This window comes from Penicillium rubens (assembly GCF_028828025.1).
Source record: "Penicillium rubens strain IBT 27055 chromosome Unknown utg000004l_segment0_segment0, whole genome shotgun sequence".
NCBI classification, from domain to species: Eukaryota; Fungi; Ascomycota; class Eurotiomycetes; order Eurotiales; family Aspergillaceae; genus Penicillium; species Penicillium rubens.
Window position 1 is genome coordinate 1434009 of NW_026890602.1, and position 23047 is coordinate 1457055.

The 23047-nt window shown below is 49.3% G+C and overlaps 9 protein-coding genes across 9 annotated transcripts; 1 reads left to right on the forward strand and 8 right to left on the reverse strand.

Annotated features, from left to right (window-relative positions):
• Positions 1–982: 982 nt before the first annotated feature.
• On the forward strand, positions 983–1994 carry dph5 (diphthine synthase; the record flags this gene model as incomplete). Its single annotated transcript, XM_002561508.1, has 3 exons — positions 983–1117; positions 1215–1339; positions 1397–1994. The coding sequence occupies 3 exons, from the start codon at positions 983–985 to the stop codon at positions 1992–1994; spliced, it is 858 nt and encodes a 285-aa protein (XP_002561554.1).
• A 534-nt stretch (positions 1995–2528) lies between these two features.
• N7525_010509 (putative MFS transporter) lies at positions 2529–4566 on the reverse strand (the record flags this gene model as incomplete). The annotated part of the gene is made up of 2 exons (XM_002561507.1): positions 2529–3661; positions 3726–4566. 2 exons carry the CDS (start codon positions 4564–4566, stop codon positions 2529–2531), a joined length of 1974 nt encoding a protein of 657 aa, XP_002561553.1.
• A 1600-nt stretch (positions 4567–6166) lies between these two features.
• N7525_010510 (uncharacterized protein) lies at positions 6167–6859 on the reverse strand (the record flags this gene model as incomplete). Its single annotated transcript, XM_002561506.1, has 1 exon — positions 6167–6859. One exon carries the CDS (start codon positions 6857–6859, stop codon positions 6167–6169), a length of 693 nt encoding a protein of 230 aa, XP_002561552.1.
• A 301-nt stretch (positions 6860–7160) lies between these two features.
• Positions 7161–9060, reverse strand: N7525_010511 (uncharacterized protein; the record flags this gene model as incomplete). Its single annotated transcript, XM_002561505.1, has 2 exons — positions 7161–8861; positions 8911–9060. The coding sequence occupies 2 exons, from the start codon at positions 9058–9060 to the stop codon at positions 7161–7163; spliced, it is 1851 nt and encodes a 616-aa protein (XP_002561551.1).
• An 882-nt stretch (positions 9061–9942) lies between these two features.
• Positions 9943–12169, reverse strand: N7525_010512 (arylsulfotransferase family protein; the record flags this gene model as incomplete). Its single annotated transcript, XM_061215121.1, has 4 exons — positions 9943–10229; positions 10297–11791; positions 11862–11990; positions 12053–12169. 4 exons carry the CDS (start codon positions 12167–12169, stop codon positions 9943–9945), a joined length of 2028 nt encoding a protein of 675 aa, XP_061067633.1.
• Positions 12170–14770: 2601 nt separating this feature from the next.
• N7525_010513 (sulfotransferase family protein) lies at positions 14771–15789 on the reverse strand (the record flags this gene model as incomplete). Its single annotated transcript, XM_002561501.1, has 3 exons — positions 14771–15209; positions 15280–15556; positions 15645–15789. 3 exons carry the CDS (start codon positions 15787–15789, stop codon positions 14771–14773), a joined length of 861 nt encoding a protein of 286 aa, XP_002561547.1.
• Positions 15790–18073: 2284 nt separating this feature from the next.
• N7525_010514 (AP-2 complex subunit sigma) lies at positions 18074–20000 on the reverse strand (the record flags this gene model as incomplete). Its single annotated transcript, XM_002561500.2, has 6 exons — positions 18074–18175; positions 18289–18519; positions 18602–18631; positions 18697–18736; positions 18791–18849; positions 19413–20000. 6 exons carry the CDS (start codon positions 19998–20000, stop codon positions 18074–18076), a joined length of 1050 nt encoding a protein of 349 aa, XP_002561546.2.
• An 848-nt stretch (positions 20001–20848) lies between these two features.
• On the reverse strand, positions 20849–22248 carry N7525_010515 (IST1 family protein; the record flags this gene model as incomplete). The annotated part of the gene is made up of 2 exons (XM_002561498.2): positions 20849–22033; positions 22228–22248. 2 exons carry the CDS (start codon positions 22246–22248, stop codon positions 20849–20851), a joined length of 1206 nt encoding a protein of 401 aa, XP_002561544.2.
• A 155-nt stretch (positions 22249–22403) lies between these two features.
• N7525_010516 (uncharacterized protein) lies at positions 22404–22734 on the reverse strand (the record flags this gene model as incomplete). Its single annotated transcript, XM_061215122.1, has 2 exons — positions 22404–22660; positions 22713–22734. 2 exons carry the CDS (start codon positions 22732–22734, stop codon positions 22404–22406), a joined length of 279 nt encoding a protein of 92 aa, XP_061067634.1.
• Between the last annotated feature and the right edge of the window lie 313 nt (positions 22735–23047).

Consider the following 23047-nt stretch of genomic DNA (forward strand, 5'->3'; position numbering starts at 1 on the left):
CTAACCCCAGGAACTTTGAAATCGTCCTTGGTCTTCAACCCGGTATCCCTCATTGATCCATGCCAAAGCTTCGATATTGATCACCAGTTGCAGATAGGATCCAGGCAATTTCGAGGATTGCGGTTTTGTTGCTCGACGTCAAAGGCTGAAAGGTAATGCTGGACCCATTACACGACGTGAACACATGTTTTAGACCAAATATCGACCTTCGCTACGAATTGTCGGAGATGACAGGAACAAGATGGCGTCGTTTCAGCAAATGAGCATATTCGCAAGGCGAGTGAGATGTCGCAAGCCCAGACAAGCAAGCCCAGACAAGCACAGCCGGACCGCCCGTGGACATGATGTTTGCAACCCGCAAAGGCATCAACATTCGCAGGATGACTTCCTCCTATCGGATTCAGAGAATCGAGGTGGCTGTGGCCCTGTCCCCAAAGATAATGTGTTTGCGCCATGCAATGGCGTGTCGCAAAGCCAGCCGACAGTCATAATATGGTCAGAGGCCTTTCGAAGCCTCATCAGACGATCAAACTGAGATATTCGAGAGCCAGGGAGATCAAGGGACGAAAACACCAAATGAACCAGAGAACGGGGAGGAACTCACCTGCTGTATCTCCTGCCGATACTTCGGAGTTCGATCGGAGCTCATGATGAATGACGGTAATCCTACAGGGAGAAATGACTTTTATAGTCTATATAAGGCTCACACTGGTACTCAAACAGTACGAACGAGCCGTATTGGATCGATGCAATGCAAATTGGGAGAAGATGGGCGCAAGGAGGATGAAGCTCTGGACGTTCGGGGAGAAGCACAGGCCGATCTGGGGGCGATAAGCGATAGCCGGATACTCTTTAATCCGGCGGTGTCGGAGTATTCTGCCGGTATCGCGGGGCAGCACGGCTGTTCTTTTTTTTAACTCTTTGTTATACAGTGAGATCTATTGCATTGTTCAATTGCATAGCCTGAGTTACTACAGCCGATATGCTCCATCTAGTTGGACTCGGTCTCGCCGACGAGACGGATATTACCGTCCGCGGTCTGGAGATTGTCAAGCGGGCCGAGAGAGTCTATCTAGAGGCATACACAAGTATTCTTCTTGTCGATAAGGAAAAATTGGTGAGTTGAGTTCCCAGCCTTTATTTTCAATCTTATATTTCAATGAATGATTGCATATCTTTTGCGCAGATGGACTGATTGAACGTACTACCAGTAGGAAGCGTTCTATGGCCGCCCCGTCATTGAGGCAGACCGTGAACTGGTCGAGACCGGCAGCGATGACATCCTAGCCGACGGCGACAAAGTCGATATTGTGTTCCTAGTAGTGGGAGATCCATTCGGGTACGGTCTTTGTCACTTCCCCTACAAGATCCATAGCTAAAATCATCCCACCAATAGCGCAACAACACATACCGACCTCGTCCTCCGCGCGCGCGAACTTGGCATTGAAACCAAGGTTGTCCCGAACGCCTCTATCATGTCCGGAATCGGCTGCACAGGACTCCAGCTCTACAACTTCGGACAAACAGTCAGCATGGTTTTCTTCACTGAGACCTGGAAGCCGTCGTCGTACTACGACCGTGTGCGCGAGAACGTTCAGACCGGCCTACACACACTAGTCCTGCTCGATATTAAGGTCAAGGAGCAGTCGCTAGAGAACATGGCGCGCGGACGCCGCATTTTCGAGCCGCCGCGCTACATGACTGTCGCGCAGTGTGCGGCACAGATGCTGGAGACTGAGGAGGAGCGACAGGAGGGTGTCTATGGGCCGGATAGTTTGGCTGTTGGTGCCGCGCGTGTTGGCGCTGCTAATCAGCAGCTTGTTTCTGGTACGCTTAAGGAGTTGTCCACTGTTGAGATGGGCGCACCGTTGCACAGTCTTGTTCTTCTTGGTCGGAGGACGCACGATCTCGAGAGGGACTATATTCGCGAATATGCGGTCAATAAGGAGACTTTTGATGCGAGCTATGCCAAGGGATATGGGGCTAGTTTGTGAAGTTTGAGTTGAAGAGAGATGATTTCAAGATTAAAATACCTGATAAGTCTTTTTAAGTGGAGTTACTTGCTATAGATACACTGAAGTTTGGAATAATCAACTTCGCAAAAGATAGTATGTGGTATATTGGCTGTCATTCAATTTGACCCAGCGAGGATCAACTGACCAGAGCAGAGTCTGGATTTTTCTATTCTAGCAATACATACATGGGAAGACAAAGTGAAAATGCGCAATATAACGAATGTCGCAAAGCAAATGGTATCCAAAAAGCCGAAATGAGGAAAAAGCAAATATGCAAGCATGAAATCAAAAGGTTCAATATGCAAAAACACCACTGCCCACCAGTACAGCAATGAATGCAAATGAGGAATATATCAGTCGGAGACATTGAGGTGACCTGCACCAGCAGGACAGGGAGATCAAAGCGTATCAGAACCAAAAACCACCCAACCGACACCTTATGATATGCAAAATGTTGAAGCAATGTACAGTTCAACTCTTGAGAGAGAAAAAAGTCGCTCGTATCGTATCACATCAGATCTCTTCTTCCTCGCCAGGAAGAAGAATCTCATGTCCAGAACCTTCATATACGAAGATAGCTGCAAGGCAACCAAACACGGATACCAACGCAATCAACCACCAGGCGAAGCCGACCATGCCAATATCAAGGCCATATCCGTACCAGGCACCGGAAAAGATAGGTCCAATGGTACGGAAAGCCGATGACACGGACTGGCCAATTCCGTGGATTGTGCCGAGGACCGATGGGTGCGGCGAGCAGTTATTCAGCAGGATGATGGAGGTGGGAAGAGTGAAGGTTCGAGCGGTAACCTGGAAGAAGAGGACGATGATGATCCAGAACCAGACCCAGGGGCCGTTGGCTTGGCCGGGAGGAGGAATTGTAGATGGAGCCAGCGAAATATAGGGGGCAATGAAGTATGCGATCGGGAAGAGGGAGAGGAAATACTGGTAGCTTTTGGCTGTGCCCAGACGGCCGTTGATGGTAGGGTAGATGGTGAACTGAAGGACCATGCCAATCACACCCAAAATGGCGGTTGCGAAGCCAACGCTCTGCGGCAGCATGCCGAGTCCGCCAGTGAAGGCGAATGGCAAGCTCTGGGCGGGGCTCGCGGGGTCATTGGCATCATAGCGAGGAGTAGACAGGAAGAGCAGCCAGAGGTTGTTGAAGGCACCCATTTGGAAGTCGAAGAAAGCCTGTGCGCCGAGTGTGCACAACACATTCTTGGTCCAGATTTTTCGGAAAGGCAAGACACGCTGCATTCGCACAGGCTTGTGGGCCTTCTCTTCGAGCTCATAACTTTCCGAGCGGTCCTGGGGCAGCAAAGGCCCGTCCTCGTCGTAGTCGCGGAGCGGAATTCGTGTGTACAAGGATGATGAAGGGGGAACAACTGTCTTCACGCCACGTGCGAGGATCTTTTTAGCAAAAGCACCCAGGCCAGGCTTGCCCTTGCAAGATGCCAAGGTCTCTTCTAATCCATACGCAACCAAAGCTGCAGTTGAAGAGAGGAAACAGAAGTTCGCGATCATTGGCAGCGCATAAGGGTAAGTTTCGAGCCACTGCACTCCGTTCGCGCCCCCAAAAGAAGAATTGGGACCAAAAAGACGGGGATAGCTCTTCACGGGATCAGCCAACATGCCACCCATCACTGCGAAACTGGTTAGCGATTTGTCGCATAGTCGCGAACATCATTGAAAGAACGAGATACTCACCAGGACCAAACAAAGACGCTATGTTGAAACCAATGGGCAAAATCAAGAAAGCCCGCGAGTGATACTTCTTCTCCTTGACATTCTCCGCAATCATAGTTCGAATAATACCAACGGTGCCGTTGATGGCGCCACCAAATGAGCGCCAAAACACGGCCTGCGCGAACGACGTTGAATAGGCAACACCCAAACAAGACACCGCAGTGCCAACCAGACCAACAAGTAGAACGAACTTGCGACCACCCCACTGAGCATCGGCGACACGACCCCAGGGGATCGCTGTCGCGAACTGAGCAGCGGTAAAAGCGCCCTGGAGAATTCCCGCCTGGGTCGCAACATCCGAGTCGGATAGGTTCTGGTCGAAGGACTTGAGCTGATAGAACATGTAGGCTTGTAGCGAAGCGACCTGCAAGAAATCAAAAACACGGCAGAGGCCTAGCAGCGCCAATTGACCTTTCCGCGGCAGCGACATCCACGTTACGAGCGCGGGGCGCGTTGGCGCCCGCGCAGTCGGGAGCCCATTCTCCTGCGGGGCCAGTGTCTGTGGCTGGCCATGGCTAATAGAGCGGGCGCGCATATGCTGTGTCTTGCGATCACCACCCAAATCCATCGAGGTATTCCTTAACATGTTATCATCGATGGTGGGCGAGTCGGGCGAGTCGAGCGAGTGGGAGGAGGAGCGTTCTTCAACGCTGGCGAGGGAGGTGTTAGACTCGCGTCGGCGGCGGCCTGTGTTATCGGAGGATTCGCCGGTGCCTTGGGTGAGATGGAAGCCGCTCGACCAGGATGTCGTACGTCCGTGGCGGGCATTATTCGCTTTATGATTTCCGGACCTGGCAGGCATTGAGGAATGTACTAGTGTAAACCAAGGTGCCGTAAGGATCAAAAGTAGTGTGACCCCTTGGGTTTCATGTAATTTTCCGTTGGGTGGTTTCGAAGCTTGATGCGAGTTAATTATGATTGGCTATGTAGAGAATGGAAAGAAGAGAGAAAGAGTGGTAATTTTTATTTTACTTCTCTTCAAATTTCCCCCATGTTGTTGTACCGTCTCCAGGGGATTTTGCCGATGACGTCCTTTCTCGGCACTTTTATTTGAGGCCCACTAGGCCCGGGGAATGCCACGGGTTAACTACTTTGTACTCTGTACGCAACCTTCGAAACATTTCTATTTTTGTATTTCGATCATAACAATATATTGACAAAGTGTTCATTTTGTTAAATCAAATCCCTTAATATAAGTGAACGTTCCATATGATAGATAGCACTCTCTCTGATACATAGATTGACAACGACACCGGCTTGCGACGACGGCTCCACATCTCCCTGCCGAGCCTTCCTCCCTTGGGTCATGACTGGCCGGTGCGTTTTAACGGAAATCTTGGCAGGTACGAACCGTGGTGGGGATGTGATATTCTAGCTTTACAGTAATTTACAGTACTTAGATTCATACATACAGATACGTACGTGCCTTATGGAGGAAATGTATGGATGTATGTATTAATCTTTGGTAATTGTTGATGTGGATCGAGCCTTCCATTTTAAGCTTTACCACATTAAATGTGACAATAGAGTTATTTACGGGGGTATTCCAAGGTTATTTATTTCAACCTTGGGAGTAATTATAAATTACTAGTTAACCCAAGCCCTGTTTCTATATTAGCGCCGACAGTTCATGCGTTTCAGCCACATTCCACGTCAGTGGGAAAAAGCCACTCTGATACATCTCACGTACAATGCAAACGTATACCTCCAGTCCACAGCTTATCGCAAGGCTGGCATACTCGACCCTACAAGGCAAAACTAGGCGTCGATATGTTGCATGTTGCATGATCACGGCTACATAACTTCCGAAGTGGACACAGTACATCGTAGGTTTTTACATACTTCGATCGACATAGAGATAGACATTTTACAGACTGTCATATATGTCAACTGTGGAACGTCGAATTTAACAAACTCTAGAAGAAGTTAATTTGAAGTAGGAATGCCCAGCACGGAAGTATCGAACAGCTCCACCTTACTCCAGAGGTACGTGCATGCGGTGCGTAGCAGTTAAGAGGACCTGTGAAATCGACGCGAAAATGACCGCTTTAGGCGCCAAAAAACTGTCTTCCTCCCAGTAACTTTCGCGAGCGAGTTGCCGCTTTGACGACGGCAGTCTCTTCACCCGTCAGTTTCCACGTGGGCTCCATGAGCATGGCCAAGGCGAAAAATGGTCCTGCGGCAGCCTGTCTTCCTTGATCCAGACACATACACAGTCCAGTTCTGCCGGTGACAGGTTTAGAGGTACGTACCCTCACGCCAGTTCTCGCCGGAGAGACGGGCTCGGCGTCATGGCTAGGGAGATGTCACGCCGTTCAGTGACTCCATCCCAACACCGGTTTAGCTCCTATAGCCCCATATACTGTTCGAAGTGACAGTAATGCAGTGCTTTAACGATGCATTCAATCGTTCCTCTCATTCATCTTACTAAAGAAAGGACTCGACACATAAAACGGCCGTTCCACAGGCTTCTCATCATGGTCAGTCTCTCCACCCGCCTTAGGGCCCAGAAGCGACTGCATTCGAGCCCGAAACACTTCATTCTGAGCCAACTTCCCAACAGGCTTCATTGTACTCTGTTCTCTATCCGCAAACTTTGCATCAGGCTCCCCTTCATAAGTCGACTCCGGACCATCTATCCATTTCTTCTTTCCCTGGAGACACTCATTTTTCATTTCCTCGGAACTTTTGTTGATCATACTCTTCCAGAACTCCCCTTCTCCGGGAGAAACAACACCGGCATGCTCAAGCATTCCAACAGCACCAGCAACCCAGTCCTGGCAATTTCCGACCCCGAATTCGGGGATGTTAGATTTATCATTCCCAAACGCAGCGATCAGGCTAGCAGCTTGTTGTGCCTCCTCAGGAGAAAGAGAAGAGAGCTCGCAACGACCTTTAAGAACAGGGTCTTCGAGTGGCTGTGTCCGTGGATCATAGATGAAGTCTTCGTCTGTGGGGTTGCGGATATGGTGCATTTCGCAGGTGGAGGAGCCGTGCTTGTAGATGGCGACTCCCATGTGGGAGGGCCCGTCGCCTAGTTTGGCGTCGCCGCGGCCGTAGATATTCATTGAAAGACCGTGAGTGGGAGATTCCATGGCTGGCGTTGATAGAATAAAGGGGCAATACTATGTAGATGTAGATGTCTAGCCCTGGAGTTGTCGGTGGTTATGAAGCTATAATTGTCCCAGAGTGAGCGGTGTGGGGATGTAGGTAACATAAATACCAGACACATGCAGTGACATGGAATATGGCTGAAACGCTTACACTCTCGGCGCTACCTATTGCCGCCGGTGTTCCAAGGCTGGGTTAGTACCTGCATGGGTATCACTTCAATTTTCTTCTTTTTTGGAATAAATATCTTGTACGGAGTATTATCGCGATGGAAAATCCCCTTTATTAATTCCATACAGTCCCAAACACCCTTTTAATTACGCTATGCTCAACATAAAAAGGCGGAACAAATTTCTCCACCATGCGATCCCATGAGGTCTTCCAGGGTGAATTATGCAAAGCACGGTAGAACTCCCAATACTCCGGCCAAAATCCAGCTGAGCCCCAGTCCACTAGAACAACAGTGCCATCAATCCGAACAATGATATTCCCTGGATGTAAATCCCCATGTGTAAACAAAATCTTGTGATTTTTGAGACCTCGGACCGTCTGGTGCAGCATGTACTCTCCGTTGAAAAAGTTCGATTCGATGCCATGTTCGCCTTCGCGCATTTCCAAGGGCAGTCGATCTCGCAAAGCTTGGACGATCCCTTCATCGAAACTTTCCTCGGATGGGTATGGTCCGTAGCTGTAGCTAGTGTAGTCGCCGTAGCCGGCCTCGAAGATGCCGTCTCGACAGGGTGATCCATTAAGTCCACCGATGAAATCTCCTGGGATCTCCCGCATCTGGTTCACGTAGTCCCGTAATCGCTCTAGTAAGCGATTTTGCTCAGCCTGCGAAACACGGTCCCAGTATTGTTCGAGTGGCTCGCCCACTTCATATGACATAACGATGTATCCAACGCCGTCAAGGATATATGCACTGAGAAGCTTTGGCGTTGCTATGGTCGTACGGGTAGATGCCAAATGTAACGCTTCGGCTTCGGCCAAACGAACACCATGTCCGAATTTCACAACCGTCTCCGAATCTGCGAAAACAAGACGCGCCCCCATTTTGTCGGGACAAAGGTTGTCTGCTGTCTGCAAGTCACCAGGGTCGAGTATGATAGAGGGGGGTCCAATGGTTTCTGAGTAAATTAAGCGTAATTTTTGCTCCTCTGTTTCCAGGCCTTCCTCCAGGTCTTCAGGACTGGTGCGGCCAATATTCACAGCGGAAGCTGTGATTTCCTTTTCCACCCAGGTCTCCTCTATATCAGCACTTGCCGCTGCGCTAGACTCTGGAGTCTGGAGACTGGTGTTCTCCTTTGGAACCCTCACAAGGCAGTCACTACGGAGTAAATCACATCCCGCAAACAATTCCACAGTACCACCATATCGCGGTGGAATCTGTGAGCCAAGATATCGACTAAGGTCCTCTGGGTCTTTCAACAATACCGTGTCTCTCAAGAGAGCTTCATCTATATCAAGAGATGCGAGGTATTCATCCCGAGGATTGATGATATATGCCTTTCCCAAAATATTAGGATAGTGATGCCGAAGGTATGTCACCAATTCCTCGAGGGCCTTGCGAATCTTTCTCTGGGAGGGCCGCTCTCCTTTCTTGGTGTGCTGGATATCCCTCATCTTGAATTCGATCACACAGGAAGCCGAGTAGTCATGTAGGTCAGAAGTAGCGGCTGCTTGCATGAAAAGCACGGAGAGCTTTTCCATTACAGCAAGACCCAACCTCGCCAACCCTGCAGATGTCATCAGGCTTTCGTGTAATGGTGCGTATCCCTTAATTTTCATCTCATCGATTCTGACCCACAGCACATATTGACCCTCATTCAACGTTATATGGCACAGGTCCAAGTCTGGAAGGATGGATTCTGCTTCGGCAAGGTAAGCCCTCGGGTCAAAGAAGGGTCTCCGGTCTAAAGTTCTCTCAAGTGAGGCACTTGCCCTGCACACTTGGAGTGCTGGGATTGCAGAATGGTGTCTGAGAAACTATTGCTAAGTTAGTGACGAACGTCAGTGGTGCCAGTAGTCCAAATACCTTCTCCAAGATCACCTCCAGTACCTGCCACTCCGCGTGCTTTAAATCAACCCCCCAAATCTCAGTGTTGCGGGATTTTTTCAAAATAGAAGGAAGAGCGTCCCGAAAATGACTAGTCAAAGAACTTGATTCCTCCAATGAAAGAGACATTGCTAACAAGGCGTGCTAAGGACGAGTGCAGTTAAACTGGTATCCAAATTTTTGATTGTAGGTCTATCAAAGGCTTAAATACCGTGCAGGAAATCGAGTAATTACTACTTATTGCTGGGAGAGGGCGTAGGTAGCAAGGCTATATCTCTAGCCCGGTTGCCTAGCGATGTGTTGCGCCGTGTGGGCCTTTCGAGGCTGACCCGGGCGGAGCAGGTGGAGGCCCGGGGCTCTAGTGGGCTTAGTCACTTAAATATCGATGGATGGATATGATTGGTTCTATCACATCCACGCCCAGATGTATAAGGATACCTCTTCCAAAACCACTGTCGATTCTAGAGGACAAGGACCTGCCCATGCGACTTTTGGAAAGGACAGAATACGACAACGGGTTGGCTGTCTCAATTTGGACAAATTTGTGAGCCTCAGTGGCAGCAGTCAACGTAACAGGTAACCGCCCGAAGGGGATTTATCTCATTTTGGAACCTCATTGTTATTGTTGTTGCTGTTATTGTCCTTCCTGCTACTGCCTTTGTGTCTTGAAATTTCAGCCGTGTGATGTTTTGTTCGCTGGTTTTGTTGATATTATCTTTCAAGTCGTCGGAGTCAAGTGTTTCTGCCAATGTTTATATACGATACAAACCAGAGCTCTCTACATATATTTGATATATAAAGCTTACGGTTTACCTCAGAGTTATTGTCTTGTAAATTGAAATAGATAATGACTGGAAAGAACAAGAACGCGTCACAACCCAGTTTCAAGAGCGATATGCATATGTATATGAGTTATATGTTATGTTAGCATGTATGTACAGCGCTGAATACTTAGTGGTATAGATGCAAAGATGAAGCAAAAAAGAAAAAAGAGTAAAGAATGAGGAGCCACTATTCGTTGCGCTCTCTTTCACGCCTGTGACTGTATAGACGCCGCTCACCGAGCGGGAGATAGGAAGTTGCTTCGTCCTCTCCGAACCATCGCCGCCAATTCCACCAGGGAAGATCGGTGGCCTGTAAGGGAGGGTGTTTCCGCTCAGGCATATCATTCATCAACCCAGAAGACTCCTGATCCTCCGATTGATTTAACGAATGCCTGGTATAGTATCGATGTCCGAGGAAGGCTCCAGCGAAGAGCGGGATCACCACGAGAAGAACGGTTCCCCAGGCAAGTAGACCTGTGACATTGTCAGTTTGCTTCTTTAACACTTGATGGGATAGAAAGTATCTTCTGGATATACTCACGGCCAATGTCCCACCCGTCCGAGTAATTCGGAGTACTGGAAGGACTGGGATAGCTCGAGGGATGGGTCCAAATATTGGAGCCCGGGTTGTTGGGGTCAATCCACGGCACGGTATTGACACCTACTGGCGGAATGAAAGGGACGGCTGCCTCTTCGCCGGGATATCCATATCCTTGTGCATCGAAGCAGGTAGAGTCGGTGCAGAATTCGCTCAGCTCGGACGAGGGCACGAAGGTATACTTGGTCTCGGACTCTCCCAACACAATGCCCTCGCGGTCCACCGCTTCAACCTTAGCCCAAAGGTAAAAACTGGAGTTGGTGTATTCCGTCTCGAAGCCGGTTTTGGCAATCTCGTCCAGCAAGGTCCAAGGTCCAGTCATGTTCATCGCTCCCCAAAATCGCCATTTGTTGACGCGGGTTGCGCCGTTCCAACTGACATAGAAGCTGGTGGGCGATAATCGTTCCGCGCTTCGGGAGTATGTCCATAGAGCAGGTGAGTCAGTTGGTACACCGTCCCATTCGAACTTCATTGCGCGGTAGTTCATCACGGTGTCTTTAGCGAAAGAGCCCCAGAACAGTAGATTGCCCGCCTCGTCGTGCTCGGATACGAACGGGTTATTTCCCCATCCGATGAAGGCATTTCTGTTAGGGAGCATCTGCAGGTTTCCCTGGCTGGAGCTCACTAGGTCGTGTTCAATTGGGACATAATTGCGAATCTGGATGGCCGTTTTTTCCTCGTGGTCGATCATGATGATCATGCCCGCTGAATAGGTATGGGTCTTGTTGAAGCCGTTGTAGCCATTGTTGTAAAGTGAGAGGAAGGTGTGCGTAGCATTCTCATACAACCACCGGGCATCATGCTGTTGCGAGAAGCTAAAATTGATATTCCGGAAAGAGGGCTGCGCGCCGTGAAGCCTCCACATCACCGAACCGTCCGTACCGGAGATCTTGTAGACGGCCGAAGTATGCCGCGACGAAATCAGATAGTCACCGGCAGCATTCTTGTCGATGGAGTTGATATGGAAGTAATCCCAAGGCTCATGCACGTTCAATCCTGTTCCGGAAGTGTCTGTATGAGCCGGCCATGTATAGCTCGAAGATGGATCAACATGATCGAGAGACCGCCATTCAAACAGGACCTTATTGGTTTCCACCTCCACCTCCTGGAAAACACTTTCCATGATCCACCCTACGCCAGTTTTGACGTTCCACGGTGTCATGTCGAATTGCCGTTGCTGGTAGATGGTCATGAGAGCGGTCTTGCCACCGTTTATAGGACGGAATTCGTGCATGTCGCTCGAGGCCATTCCTCCACCCGGCTGAACTGATCGCACGACTCGGTAGTTTTTATCCATGATGATACCATGTCCGCGGCAGTATCCTTTTTGCTGGTTGCCCTGGAAGAAACATAGATGATCCGCGCCGTTATACTTACACACGTGGAGGCCATGGGCGTTGCCTGGCCCCGAAATACCCCAGCCGCTCCATACTAATTCCTAGTGGTCGCATAACGAGTTAGCGCTTTCCATCGCGGACGACTCTCAACCCCGCACGATAAAGACCCACCCCTGTGTTGTCGTAGATGTAAGGGCCGGGGTTCTGTAGCTCGTATGGTGTGATGAATATGTAGCCCGGGCTGAGCTTGTCTGGATTGGACTTTTCGACATTGAAGACGGGCGGGTATATGTCGGGTCTCTTATCTCGCGATAATAATTTCAGTCAAAGAGCACACTTAGGGGTAAGTCAATTTCACTGACCGATTTGTAGAAGAAGGTGTCCTCTCCAAGTGCGCTATCAATGGCGCACAAGCAGAGAATACCAAGAAAGAAGAGCGCTGGCCCAGTCCTCAACGAGGAAGATATGGAGGGGCCCATGGATCCTTAACACCGCTCCCGACGCGAGATAAAAAGAGAAAAAACTAATGTGTAGAGCCAAATAGAAAGGAGACCATGCAAAAGAATGTATAGAAGAGAGATTATATTGAAAGTAAATCATGTAGAAGTACAGAGAAAAGAAAACGCAAGCCAAAGAGAAGAGTCAAGACCAAAGATGGCAAAGAGGCACAAGTGAGCCAACAGTGTACGAATCCCTCTCCACCTGTCAATGCATACTTTTTGCAGATGTAGTGGGGCGTCAATGAGGCCGATCGTCTATATCCATTGGTTAACAGCCATTTAAAGCTAGAAACAGATATTTAGTCAAGCGTAATTCGACCAACACCCGGTAGTGCCAAGATGTCCAGTCTTACTAAAATTTGTGTTAAATCTGTGGGGGAGTGTTCGGCAATTGGTTACTCGCGCAAACTCGTGGTAAAATGATCATCATCCCCCCTCATTAGCATGATTTTCTCCAAAGATTTCGATCGTCTAACTATTGCTGCGGAAAACCTTGTTGTTTTCTTCTTCCCCCCTAATACCTGTAATCCAGATAATGTGACGGTACGGGTATTTCTCAGGGGCCACGTCATGGCCGCAAGACTAAGGTGATGTGGCTGGCGCTAACTAGTCCCGAATACCATAACTCCGAGATACTGTTTCGTATGCTAGTCTTCAATTCTTGTCTAGGTTCGGAATGAGCCTGACACTTCAACCATGTAACATGTCTCGGACACGGGGCCATGGATAAACACTCTGTTACCTGCCGGGCACTAGCCAAAATCAGGTGGGCAGCTGTTGGAACCCCAAGTCCGCGTAGGTGACTTATCCTGTTCGGGAGGTGTAACCACCGGATCGGGCTTCCAAGGTTCCCGCACCGATAAAGCTAAAAAGCTAAAAGCCACGTGCATGTGGCTGAGACGAAGCATTTGTCGTTGCGTACAGTGAATTGGAAGTGCGGGATTGGGCAAGGTATAGCGGTGGCGTATGCTGCGTCGTCAGAGCATACGCGGGCTATGTTGGTACATGTGCATTAGATTTGAGCCTGCAAGTTCGGCATTATGGACGTTTAGTATCCATAATTTAGAAGTGAACACCGGACGAGGATATGGATACTGTCGTACCACAGGCAACACATGCCGATGGATCATTTGAGTTTCTTTGACTTTCTATGCAGCATTTTCAGCGAACGGCACTCGTATGAGATTCTCCAGGTGCCATACCAGACGCTATAAACCATTCAACACTTGAAGCCACAGCTGATAGATAAGATATTAGATGGAGTGGGATCTTCTACCCCTCGTATAGGAGTTATAGAGGACCTATCAGGTGTCCACGACCACAGCTGAGAAAGCTCTCTCATGCTGCAAACGCGGCGCAATCCCCAGAACCACCAGTTCATACCCGAATAGCCCCGAAGATCAAAGCTACCAAATGTCGCCGAACCACTCAATCCCAAAATAATCTCATCGACGAACAATGAACCGAACACAACACTGCAGGTGCCGCTAGTCCACGTACGCCAACATGAAGCCTAGGCTTATATTACGTATCTCCGTCAAAGCTTTGGATCCTCGATCTAAGCCTTCTAAGAGAATCCGCTCCGGAGCCCAGAATTAAAGAAGTGATCTAAACGAATAGAGAAAACCTTGGCAGCAGTATCAGTTATTCCGATATTCCTTACAGGGGCATAACATACGTAACAATAACAAGTAACTTACTGTATCGCAGGTCCGCGTAATCAATGTGGATCCATTTCCCCATCGACCGCCAAGCCACTGACGGAGGAATATCCACCGCTCTCCCTCCAATAAAGTGTGGCTGGTACGTTTCCTCTCGGTTCTTGGTTTCGTACGAGTACGAGAGTGGGGAGGGCTTGAGACCGGGTGTGGACGGTGTGGACGGTGGACTTAGAAGGTGTCAATAGTTAGTGTTTATTTACTTGCCGAAGCTGCTATATGTACACAAGTACAAATGAGGCAATGAGTGAATTCCTGTACTTGTGTATGTCTATGCAGCGAAACCTCAGAATCAATTGTTCATTCGTATACGTCTTGTAGCCTTTGGTTGGCTTGTCTGATAAATTGCTCTACTCCATATGCGCCTTGCATTGACCATGATCCTTCGAAAAAGTCGACGGTAAGGCTGTTCGTAGCCAAGGTTTTAGGCGCCCCTTGCCTCTAGGCACCTGCCCGTAATGCATGGTGATGACAGAACCTCGGGGAAACGGCCCCGGGGGTCCGTTGGGGTGTATCCCCCATTTGAAAGCTGGGCATTCAATGGTTTGATGCGCTCGTGCACTTGCATAAGGAATGATGGTAAAAATAATAGAAGAAATAGTATATACTGTTATATTACCGGATTTTGTTCTCCAAGACGCCTCTCATTAAACCAATTATGAGAAACTGGAGATGAAAAACAAGGGATCGAGATGATATATGCAGTGGTTTGTTCCAAGGATAACAGCAAAAAGCAACAACGACCACCGGGTCTGGCGACATACTAGATGCGCCTGCGCACGCTAGCAGCCAGCAAAAAAAGTTGAGATATGGGGAATATGAAAGAAGGAAAAAAGACGCCTAAGGTGCAAGGGCGAGAGTTTTAGCGAGGAGAGAAACGCTTAAAAGCCAAAGTAGCAGCGAAGCCAGCGGCAAGCAGCGAGCCACCAATAGTGACGGCCTGGAGGGCAGCATTCATCATCTGGTGACGGTTGCGGGTGCTGCAGCGCTTGTAGAAGTCGGCCATGTCGTTGCCGCGGGGGAAAGGGGTATCAGGGATCTCCTCCTCGAGGAACTCGCAGAGCGGGCCCCAGCCGTCGTTGATGTTATATTCGAGCAGACGCTCAGGGGGAACCAAGCTGCGGACCTCGGCGACGTGGTCCTCGTAGACTTGCTTGCCCTTACCGGGGAAATCGCCGCGGAAGAATGTCTCGAAGAACTTGTTCAGCATGGGGTAGTACATGCCAGCGGCCCAGCTGAAGTTCGACACGAACTTGTGCTCTGGGTCTGACACTCGCCAGTAAACGGTCTTCATGACGGAACTGGTTGTTTGTTAGTATTGTAGTTCTTTAGACCAGAAATACCGATCTATAAGATGTGGCTGTGACTTACGCGTGCCATGGGTCGACATCACGGGTGGTCAGAATGACCTTCGCATTGGGGTAGGCCTCGATGAGCTCCTTTGCAAAGGCACAGGCAGGCCAGTCACAGACAGCCTGGCAGTCACCCAGAAGCTGGTCCCATTCCTTGCGGCCGAACTCGCCGACTCCGTTGTACTTGGCGTTCAGAGCATCGTGCCACATCAGGCAGTCTGGCGGGTTCTCAACACTTGCGCACATCATGTGGTAGCACTTGCCATAGCCCAGACGCTCAAAGGCCTTGCGGAGAGCTGTCAACTAATAGTTAGTTTATATGTTTCTTCCCATCGGACCTGGTATATACACCAAGTCCAATGCAACACAGCGCATCATACTCACAGGCAGTTCCAGTACGACCAACGCCCAGAGCAAGGACCTTCATAGGCACTGTGCGGTGGCACTTTCGGCGGTCAATGTTTGTGTCATTGGTGAAGATGTCGGTCACGGGCTGAGGAGCCAGATTATCGGAAAGCATGAGAGACATGGTGGGATGTTTATAACCTCAATTGTAATTCGATATGGTTGAAACTTTTATAGAGGGCAAAGAGGTGTAGATAGTATAAACGAAAGGAAGTAATGGAGCTGGATAAAGAAAGGACAAGACTTATAGAAAAAGTCTAGAAGGGGGGTTTTTAAGAGATCGATATGGAGATAAGGGGAAGAGTAATTGAATAAATACCAAAATGCAAAAAAATAAAAAAAGGATCAGCTAAAAAAGAGTCCAGACTTGGTACTGAACTGATCTCCAAGGGAGATAACAAATTGAAGCGAGTGGGCATCCGGTCAGTACCAATGACGAGGCCCGAGCCACTTTTTCCACAGAGAACTATGTCTCCCAGTGGCAACGTTCCCATTATAGTATTCTTGGCTTTTGGCCCTTCATTCCTGAAGTGGATTGTGTATAAAAAGTACCTGTATGTTGTACACTTTAAAAGTCAACGGAAGACGACGGGATACGTACCTTGAAAAGTCATTGTATAATGTATACATATTGTATAATGCACGGCGTGTAGAGAGACGTCACAGGCTGACGCACAGGGATGTCAAGGATTGTCAGGGGTGAACGTTTTGTGGAGTTGTGTATGGTACTGTCCGTATGGTATGGTTTGTATAGTAACGTGCGCAAAACATCGGATAATGGAAAATTACCGCAAGTACCAGTAATTATTCCAAGGTTGTCTGCCGTGCCAAGACCGATCCACATACACTTCGAAATTCGAAATATTCTTTGATCAGTCTTTCCGGCAAAACTGACGATCCATGCAATGTCGGTCATTTGGTGGGGCTTTAAATGGGAACGCGTACACCTTCAACTTGTGGAGAGTATTTCCGAATGTGAAGGCCCGTGGTTGAATACACCACATACAGCAGACATTGTAGGCTCATCACTATAGACTCATCTACTATGTATGAGCCTGCAACGTCGTGTTGTACGGAGCATTCCGTACTCCGTATATCATCTCTTATCCACACAGTGAAAGCAGCTCGAATTGTGTCTGCCAAGCGTGGCCCACAATGTTCCAAGCAGATCATCTCGCTGTTCCGCCCAGGGGAATATCGTTCCAGATACGAGAATCCGGCGCGCCCGCTCCATCAGATTGATTGAATTTGGCTCGTTCGAGACTGCAGTGGCGAGCTCCACATGTCAAGCCTAGTCTAATTTCCTCTCAACACCGCGGAAAGTATGTATAAGTTTCAGCCAGTCGGTCACGATGGGGCCCTTCTCCTGGATCGTCCGTCCACGCTGCCTATCACGGGGAAGACACTCTGCCCGATGTGTCGCGGACTTAAAGCCGTCGTCACCCAGGTACCGATCAGGGGAACTTGGCGTTGGGCATGTTAGAAACGAAATTTGGCATGGTTTTCATCGACAGGGGACGGGGTAATGTCTGAGGATTTCCGCAGTTCTGCTGTCACGAATCAGTATTGTCACGGTTGAACTGATCGTCCCGTTGTTGCTGAGATATTTTCCATTCGGGGAAAGTATACTCGGAGACCTGGGGTCGAATCAGGTATTCGTCACGTGTGCAACAAATGTGAGCAGATTTCTGTGAGGCTGTGTAGACAGTACGATATCATAGTCTATGATGGATGAAATTGTTCCAGAGGTTCCACGTGATATAACCTGGAACGTGCATGGCCAGTCAAATGTAGTAAAAGCAAAGGAAAACAAGAAGAAGACTGTCTCACCAAAGCAGACCCTTTTTAAGGGTCAGCAGCGACACAGCTCCTTTAAATGTGCTGTGCCAAGACCCTTAGACCAACGCTCGCCATCGATGGCTATGATCACCTCACCAAGCCACGACCAATTGGGGAGCGCCTCTATACAATGGAAACAGGGCTGAACATTGCAATCTAATCTGAGCTTAAAGCTCCTTGGTCTATTAAGCCAAGATTGCGCATTCCGTCTCCGCCAGGCATCCACCGACGGCAGTGATTTCGGCAATCGGTGACAACACAGCTATATCCCGAACCACGACCCGAGCGGTTCTCTATGGGGACGCTGGCGGAAAGAGAATACGAGCGAAATGCTTGGCAGCAAACAGACTGAGGTACCCCTAAGTGGTGGCATGAACTGTACCGACGATTTGATATCTCCAGAATAAGCCTCCCTAATATGAACATGAACAGCACTAATATTGTCTGAAAGCCACCGATACACCTGAAACTCCATGCAAATGACTCTTTTGATCTGATTTGTCCAATGCAGTCGGGTCCGTAATCGGCAACGGTCCCATATCGTTCCCGAATCCGAGTATCGTTCACTTCTACTCCAACTTGTCCAGATGTTCCAATCGCGTGAGAACGACCTGCTTGCTTGTCTCTTGAATCTCGCCTGCGAGAAAGACTTCGTCCAGGATTGCGTAGACCTATAAATCCGACGCACGTGGTCAGTATCATAGCTCATGCGACTCTGATCCCACGCCAGCCTCGGCGCATGTCGAAGAGCGCATTTATCGCTAGCCTAGCGTCTTGCACGCACCTTGTAGAAATTGAAGACCAAATCCAGCTCGCACACATTGCCAAAGAATTGGTCCAGCACTTCGACAAAGAAATGGATAGCCTCGAGATAGGCTAACTCGTTGTCATTCGCATCGACACAGACGCAAAAGAACAAACCAGCATATCTTCGGTAGACGACCTTTGTACTCCGACGGAACTCAACAAAGTTGGACTGGTATTTCTGATCTCGGGGGGCGACGAGGCGATGAACCTAGACAGTTGTCGGTGGTTAGTTGAATGGGAATCTCGGAGCAAGTGCGGGTGCGGGTGCGGGTGGTATTGTTTGGACAAACCTCGCCTTTCAGTTTCACTTTTTCTTCGTCCTGTAAGCCGGTGTCAGCTCGAAGATTCAATTCTGTATTGGCAAACAGGTCCTGGCAACACTCACACTGTACGGTGAATACCATTTCGCCAGGCGCGTTTTCCCCCTATACCGTCATCAGCGTTGAAATCGAAATTGACCGGGGCGGACATCCACTCACTGGCGATTCTGAACCAGGATAAATGAGAGGACCATTGCGATAGAAAGCCAGGATGTTACCTGGTCAGCATTTATGAAACCACTCAGGGGGAGTGTTGCGACAAGCTTTGGATGGTCTCCGCTGCTCCCGTTATCGAAGCTCCCCTCCCATATTGCCCGAACTCACCGCCCAGATCGGATTCTAGGTATAGAAAATGGAGATGAAATAGAAGCGCATATTGGAGAATTATAGCTAATTATTCTACTGAATCTTCAAGCAGTTTCGTTTTCCATGAGACATTTAATACATCAACTGAACTAGTATAACAGTATTTCCAAAACATAGAGTATCAACAGACATAAAGCGTAGAATTCGTTATAAACCCCCATCACAGCCCGGTGTAACACATGTAACGAGGCAACGAGTGACACTGCGTGACGGAATAAATCGGGCTGGTTTGCCATGTTTCATAGCGCCTAGCCACAGCTCTCACCCCGAGCTCATCCGATTCCAAAACCTGGTCAGGCGACTCTAGAAATACTCCATTAGCAACCATGTAGATATAGCAGTGAGATTGAGAGGAAGTCCACAAAACAAAAAGCAAAGCAAGTAAACCAGAAAATAAAAGAAAGGAACCACATACCGTATAGCTCTGGGGACTAGAAGGCTCTGTATTTCTATTCCCCTTCTGACTCTGAACCTGACTCTGGCGCCGAGTCTGGCTCTCGTCCACAGAGTCCTCCTCAGACTCGTAATACTCCTCGTCCTCAGAATCAGGATACCACCGTTCAGGATCACCATTGTAAACAAGATACCAGCCGATCTTCTCACCGGGGGCTAGGCGATCGCGCAATTCCTCCAGCGCCGCCGTCTGGTCATCCGTCAACCCAGAGCCCTGTTCCACGCAATCCTCGATATTCGCTCCGCCGCCACCATCACTCCCGTCCTCCGGAATCTCCAGAACCCGCGTTGAAACATACGCATGGTCCTGGCTGACGGTGCCGCTTGTCTCGTCGGCGGGGTCATACTGCTCGATAAACGACAGCTCCGGTAGCCGGTTCACGAGGTCCGCTTGTGTTTTGTGGAAGGATTCTGCAATGAGCTCGGTCGTCAGCGGTTGCTGGATGTATTCCGCTGCTGCTTCTTCGAGATTGTGGAGTACGATGTATACGCGGATCCCCGTGAACCCGGCGCGGGGCCAGCGGAAGCCGTGGAGCATATAGACCGGCATAGTATTTGGGCTTTTTCTTTGGGGCCGTTTTCGGGGTTTCGGGAGGGTTGTCGCACTGTCTAGCGACCGCTAGCTGGGGAGTACGGTCGGTTTTGCAGGGGATTCGGAGGTCATATTAAGTCTGTGTCATGGCTGTGGTTTTTCGGGGCGGGTGTATCGAATCGATGCGATTGGGTTTTGCGGGTCCCCGTGCGTAGCTCCAACGGGCAACGGGAGTTTCGATCTGTACTGCTTTAATGCAAATGTTGCTTTAATGCCTCAAATATTGAATAGAATTCGATATTGGGGCAGTATATGATTAGCCTGTTTGATTTAATTTAGGTGATACAATAACTGAAAACCCACAGGTCTGGAGAAAGGTGTGTCTTGCTTCTATCACGTGGCAGATTATTAGTTCGTCGGCTTTATAGATTGGGGTACAATATAGGCCGTGTGTTCTTTATTATCCCTAATTACTACGTTGATCTATATCTTCTTTGGCATATAATATGTCGAGAAACTGCTAATTCCAATGTAACATCATCTCAGATTCGTTTGTCTTCAACGTTGGAAGTACAGACTCTCCACCTTCGGAGTTCTGCGTGAATATGACCTGTCATATTCGGGGAACCACCTGGTCTAATTTAAAATCTGGTATTTCACGGATAGCCAGTCAACTGAAATTAACACGAGTCGTTTAAAATGAAGAGATGTGATGCATTATGCGGGGCTAGAAATAAGACATTCGACCTAGCGAAGCCTTGTCCAAGGCATAGGAAAGGAAACCGACGTGAAAACTGGCTAATGGCTAAATTCAAGGCGCCTGCGTGCCGAATCCTGGTAGATATTGGGGTAAGTAAGCCTCTCAATCATGGTCTCCTCTTCAGATCCGCGAATCTCCGCGTCAGTTCATCCAGCTCGGGTATCCCATTGTTATTACTCTTGCTCTTGGGGCCACCATCCTCCTTTGAAACAGCAGCGGCTTCCCCCTCAGTTCCGGGAAGCTTGACTCTGGGGTTTGGATTGTCCGTTCTGGGAGCCGGCGGTGCAACGCTGACAGGACTTCGCCCCGCAGCGAGTCCACGTGGAGGCGTGGCTTTGGTCAACTCACTGGTCTCCGAGGCACGCCTCGCTTCAGATAGATTCGGCGTTGAGGCCGAGTCTCCTTGCTGCTTGCCAGGAGTTTGCGGTAATTGGGGTTCCTCTTCGTCACCGCCACCATCACCACGATCGTCCTCAAATTCTTGCGGCGCATTTCCCAGCTCTTCTTCGGCTCCATGCCACTCAACGCCGTAAGCTTTCGCAATCTCTCGTAGGTAACTCTCGACAAGTTCGTGTCCCGGAGGACGCACACGCAAGCTCTTGACAAGCCGATCAGGAACCTTGACAGAGTCGACCTTATTATCTTGCGCCAGAGTCATAAACTCCTTGCCGTATCGCTCACCCAACATAGTGCGAAGCATAGTGAATTCGCGCACCTCGTGCGGGAAACGATGCCACGCGTAGAAGACCACAGTAGCAGCCTCGTCAAGTGCAGTATCCATGTAGGGGTTATCGTCATCCGCAAGCCCATCGCCAGAGTCCTCCGCACTACCAGACGTTGTAGTGGGCGCAGGCCGCTCAGCCTCCTTCTTTTGTGCTCCACCTCCCAGCCAAGAGAACCCGAATCGCGAGCCAGTGCTTTCCCCAGCACCCCCAGCACCCTTAGCACCTGCGGTGGTCGATACCGTAGCACCAGCTTGTTCTTGGGTGCGCTTCTTGAGCAATTCCTTGGCGCGAAGTCTGGCGCGGGTCCCTTGGTCGCTGAAGGCCATCTGATCCAACACGTTTGCGCGCGCCAGCAGCAGCTCACAGTAGAGCTCGACCATCTCCATTACCTCTACTGCGGTATCGGTTGCAATGACATTTTCGACTCGGATACGCGCTGATGCATCGCGGCCTTCGCTGAGGAGCTGGGAGAGTTCGCGGCGTTGGACGACTGAGGAGGCTGTGTCTTTCTTTTGTAGGAGGCGGAGACGGGGGATAAGCAAGCGGAGGGTGGAAACTAGCCTGGTCTTTGATTCCATGTCAGTCATTTGGTTTGTATATCAGGCGCGCATGGGAGTTGCAGAGCAGGCAGGCGTTATATAGACAGTGCGGGGTAGCCTTGTGAGCTCTAGGTAGCGAGATCTAGGGGGAGTTCCCCGATCATGGAATGCGTATGCGAAAGAAGAAAGGAAAAAGAGAAGAATAGACCGTGAGGGCTTACCGTTTGGACCGAGGGAGGCATTTTGGCGTGATGAGTTGTTAGAGGAGAAGATGTGGGGGAGAGGCCGATGGGGCCGAGAGACCTTGGGATCACCACTTTATCGGGTTGCCCTTTGTTTTCTCACATTTGAAACTTGAAGATTCCACAAAACTCAAACAATGGAATGATATGTTTAATTAGGCATTTGGTGTGATTTTCGGTGTTTTCGGGGTTCTGGAGGTTCGGGGAGTTCTGAGTGACCACATAGCTCTGATATCAGCGCCTTGTTTCGTGAGTCTCTCCTGCTCCAACGTATCGGCAATAGTCCGTTTGAAATCTTTGGTGTAGAGAAGCCATTTGTTGATCTCCTTTGTCTGTCTGTTGCAGCGGGCTGTGATCTCATCTAGCAGCAAATTGAACTCAATCGAGGCCTGGAAGCTCGCAGCGGAGCACTCTGAAGATCATCAGGATGAATGAACTCGATACCTATTTAGATGATGACTTACCCGGGACACGGTCTTCCTCCATAGTGGGGAAGCTGCGGGTGTTTAAGGATGTGTTGGATAGGGAGAGAATGGGATGGGATGGAGAGATGGGGAAACAGGTATCTTCTTTTGTAGAGACTCAACGCATATCGATGCTACCCAGGTATACTAAGGGCTTAATTCTACATGTAGTGACCTTGTGACCTTGACGGCTCTGGCTATCAAAAGATCTCCGCCTTTTGTGTCTGTACTCTGTGATCCTTATAGCTTCAAGGTGATATTAGAGAATACATTAGATACACTAGATACCTACAACAACAATTTTCATGGTTTTTTTCTTCGATGCTTTGCCACTC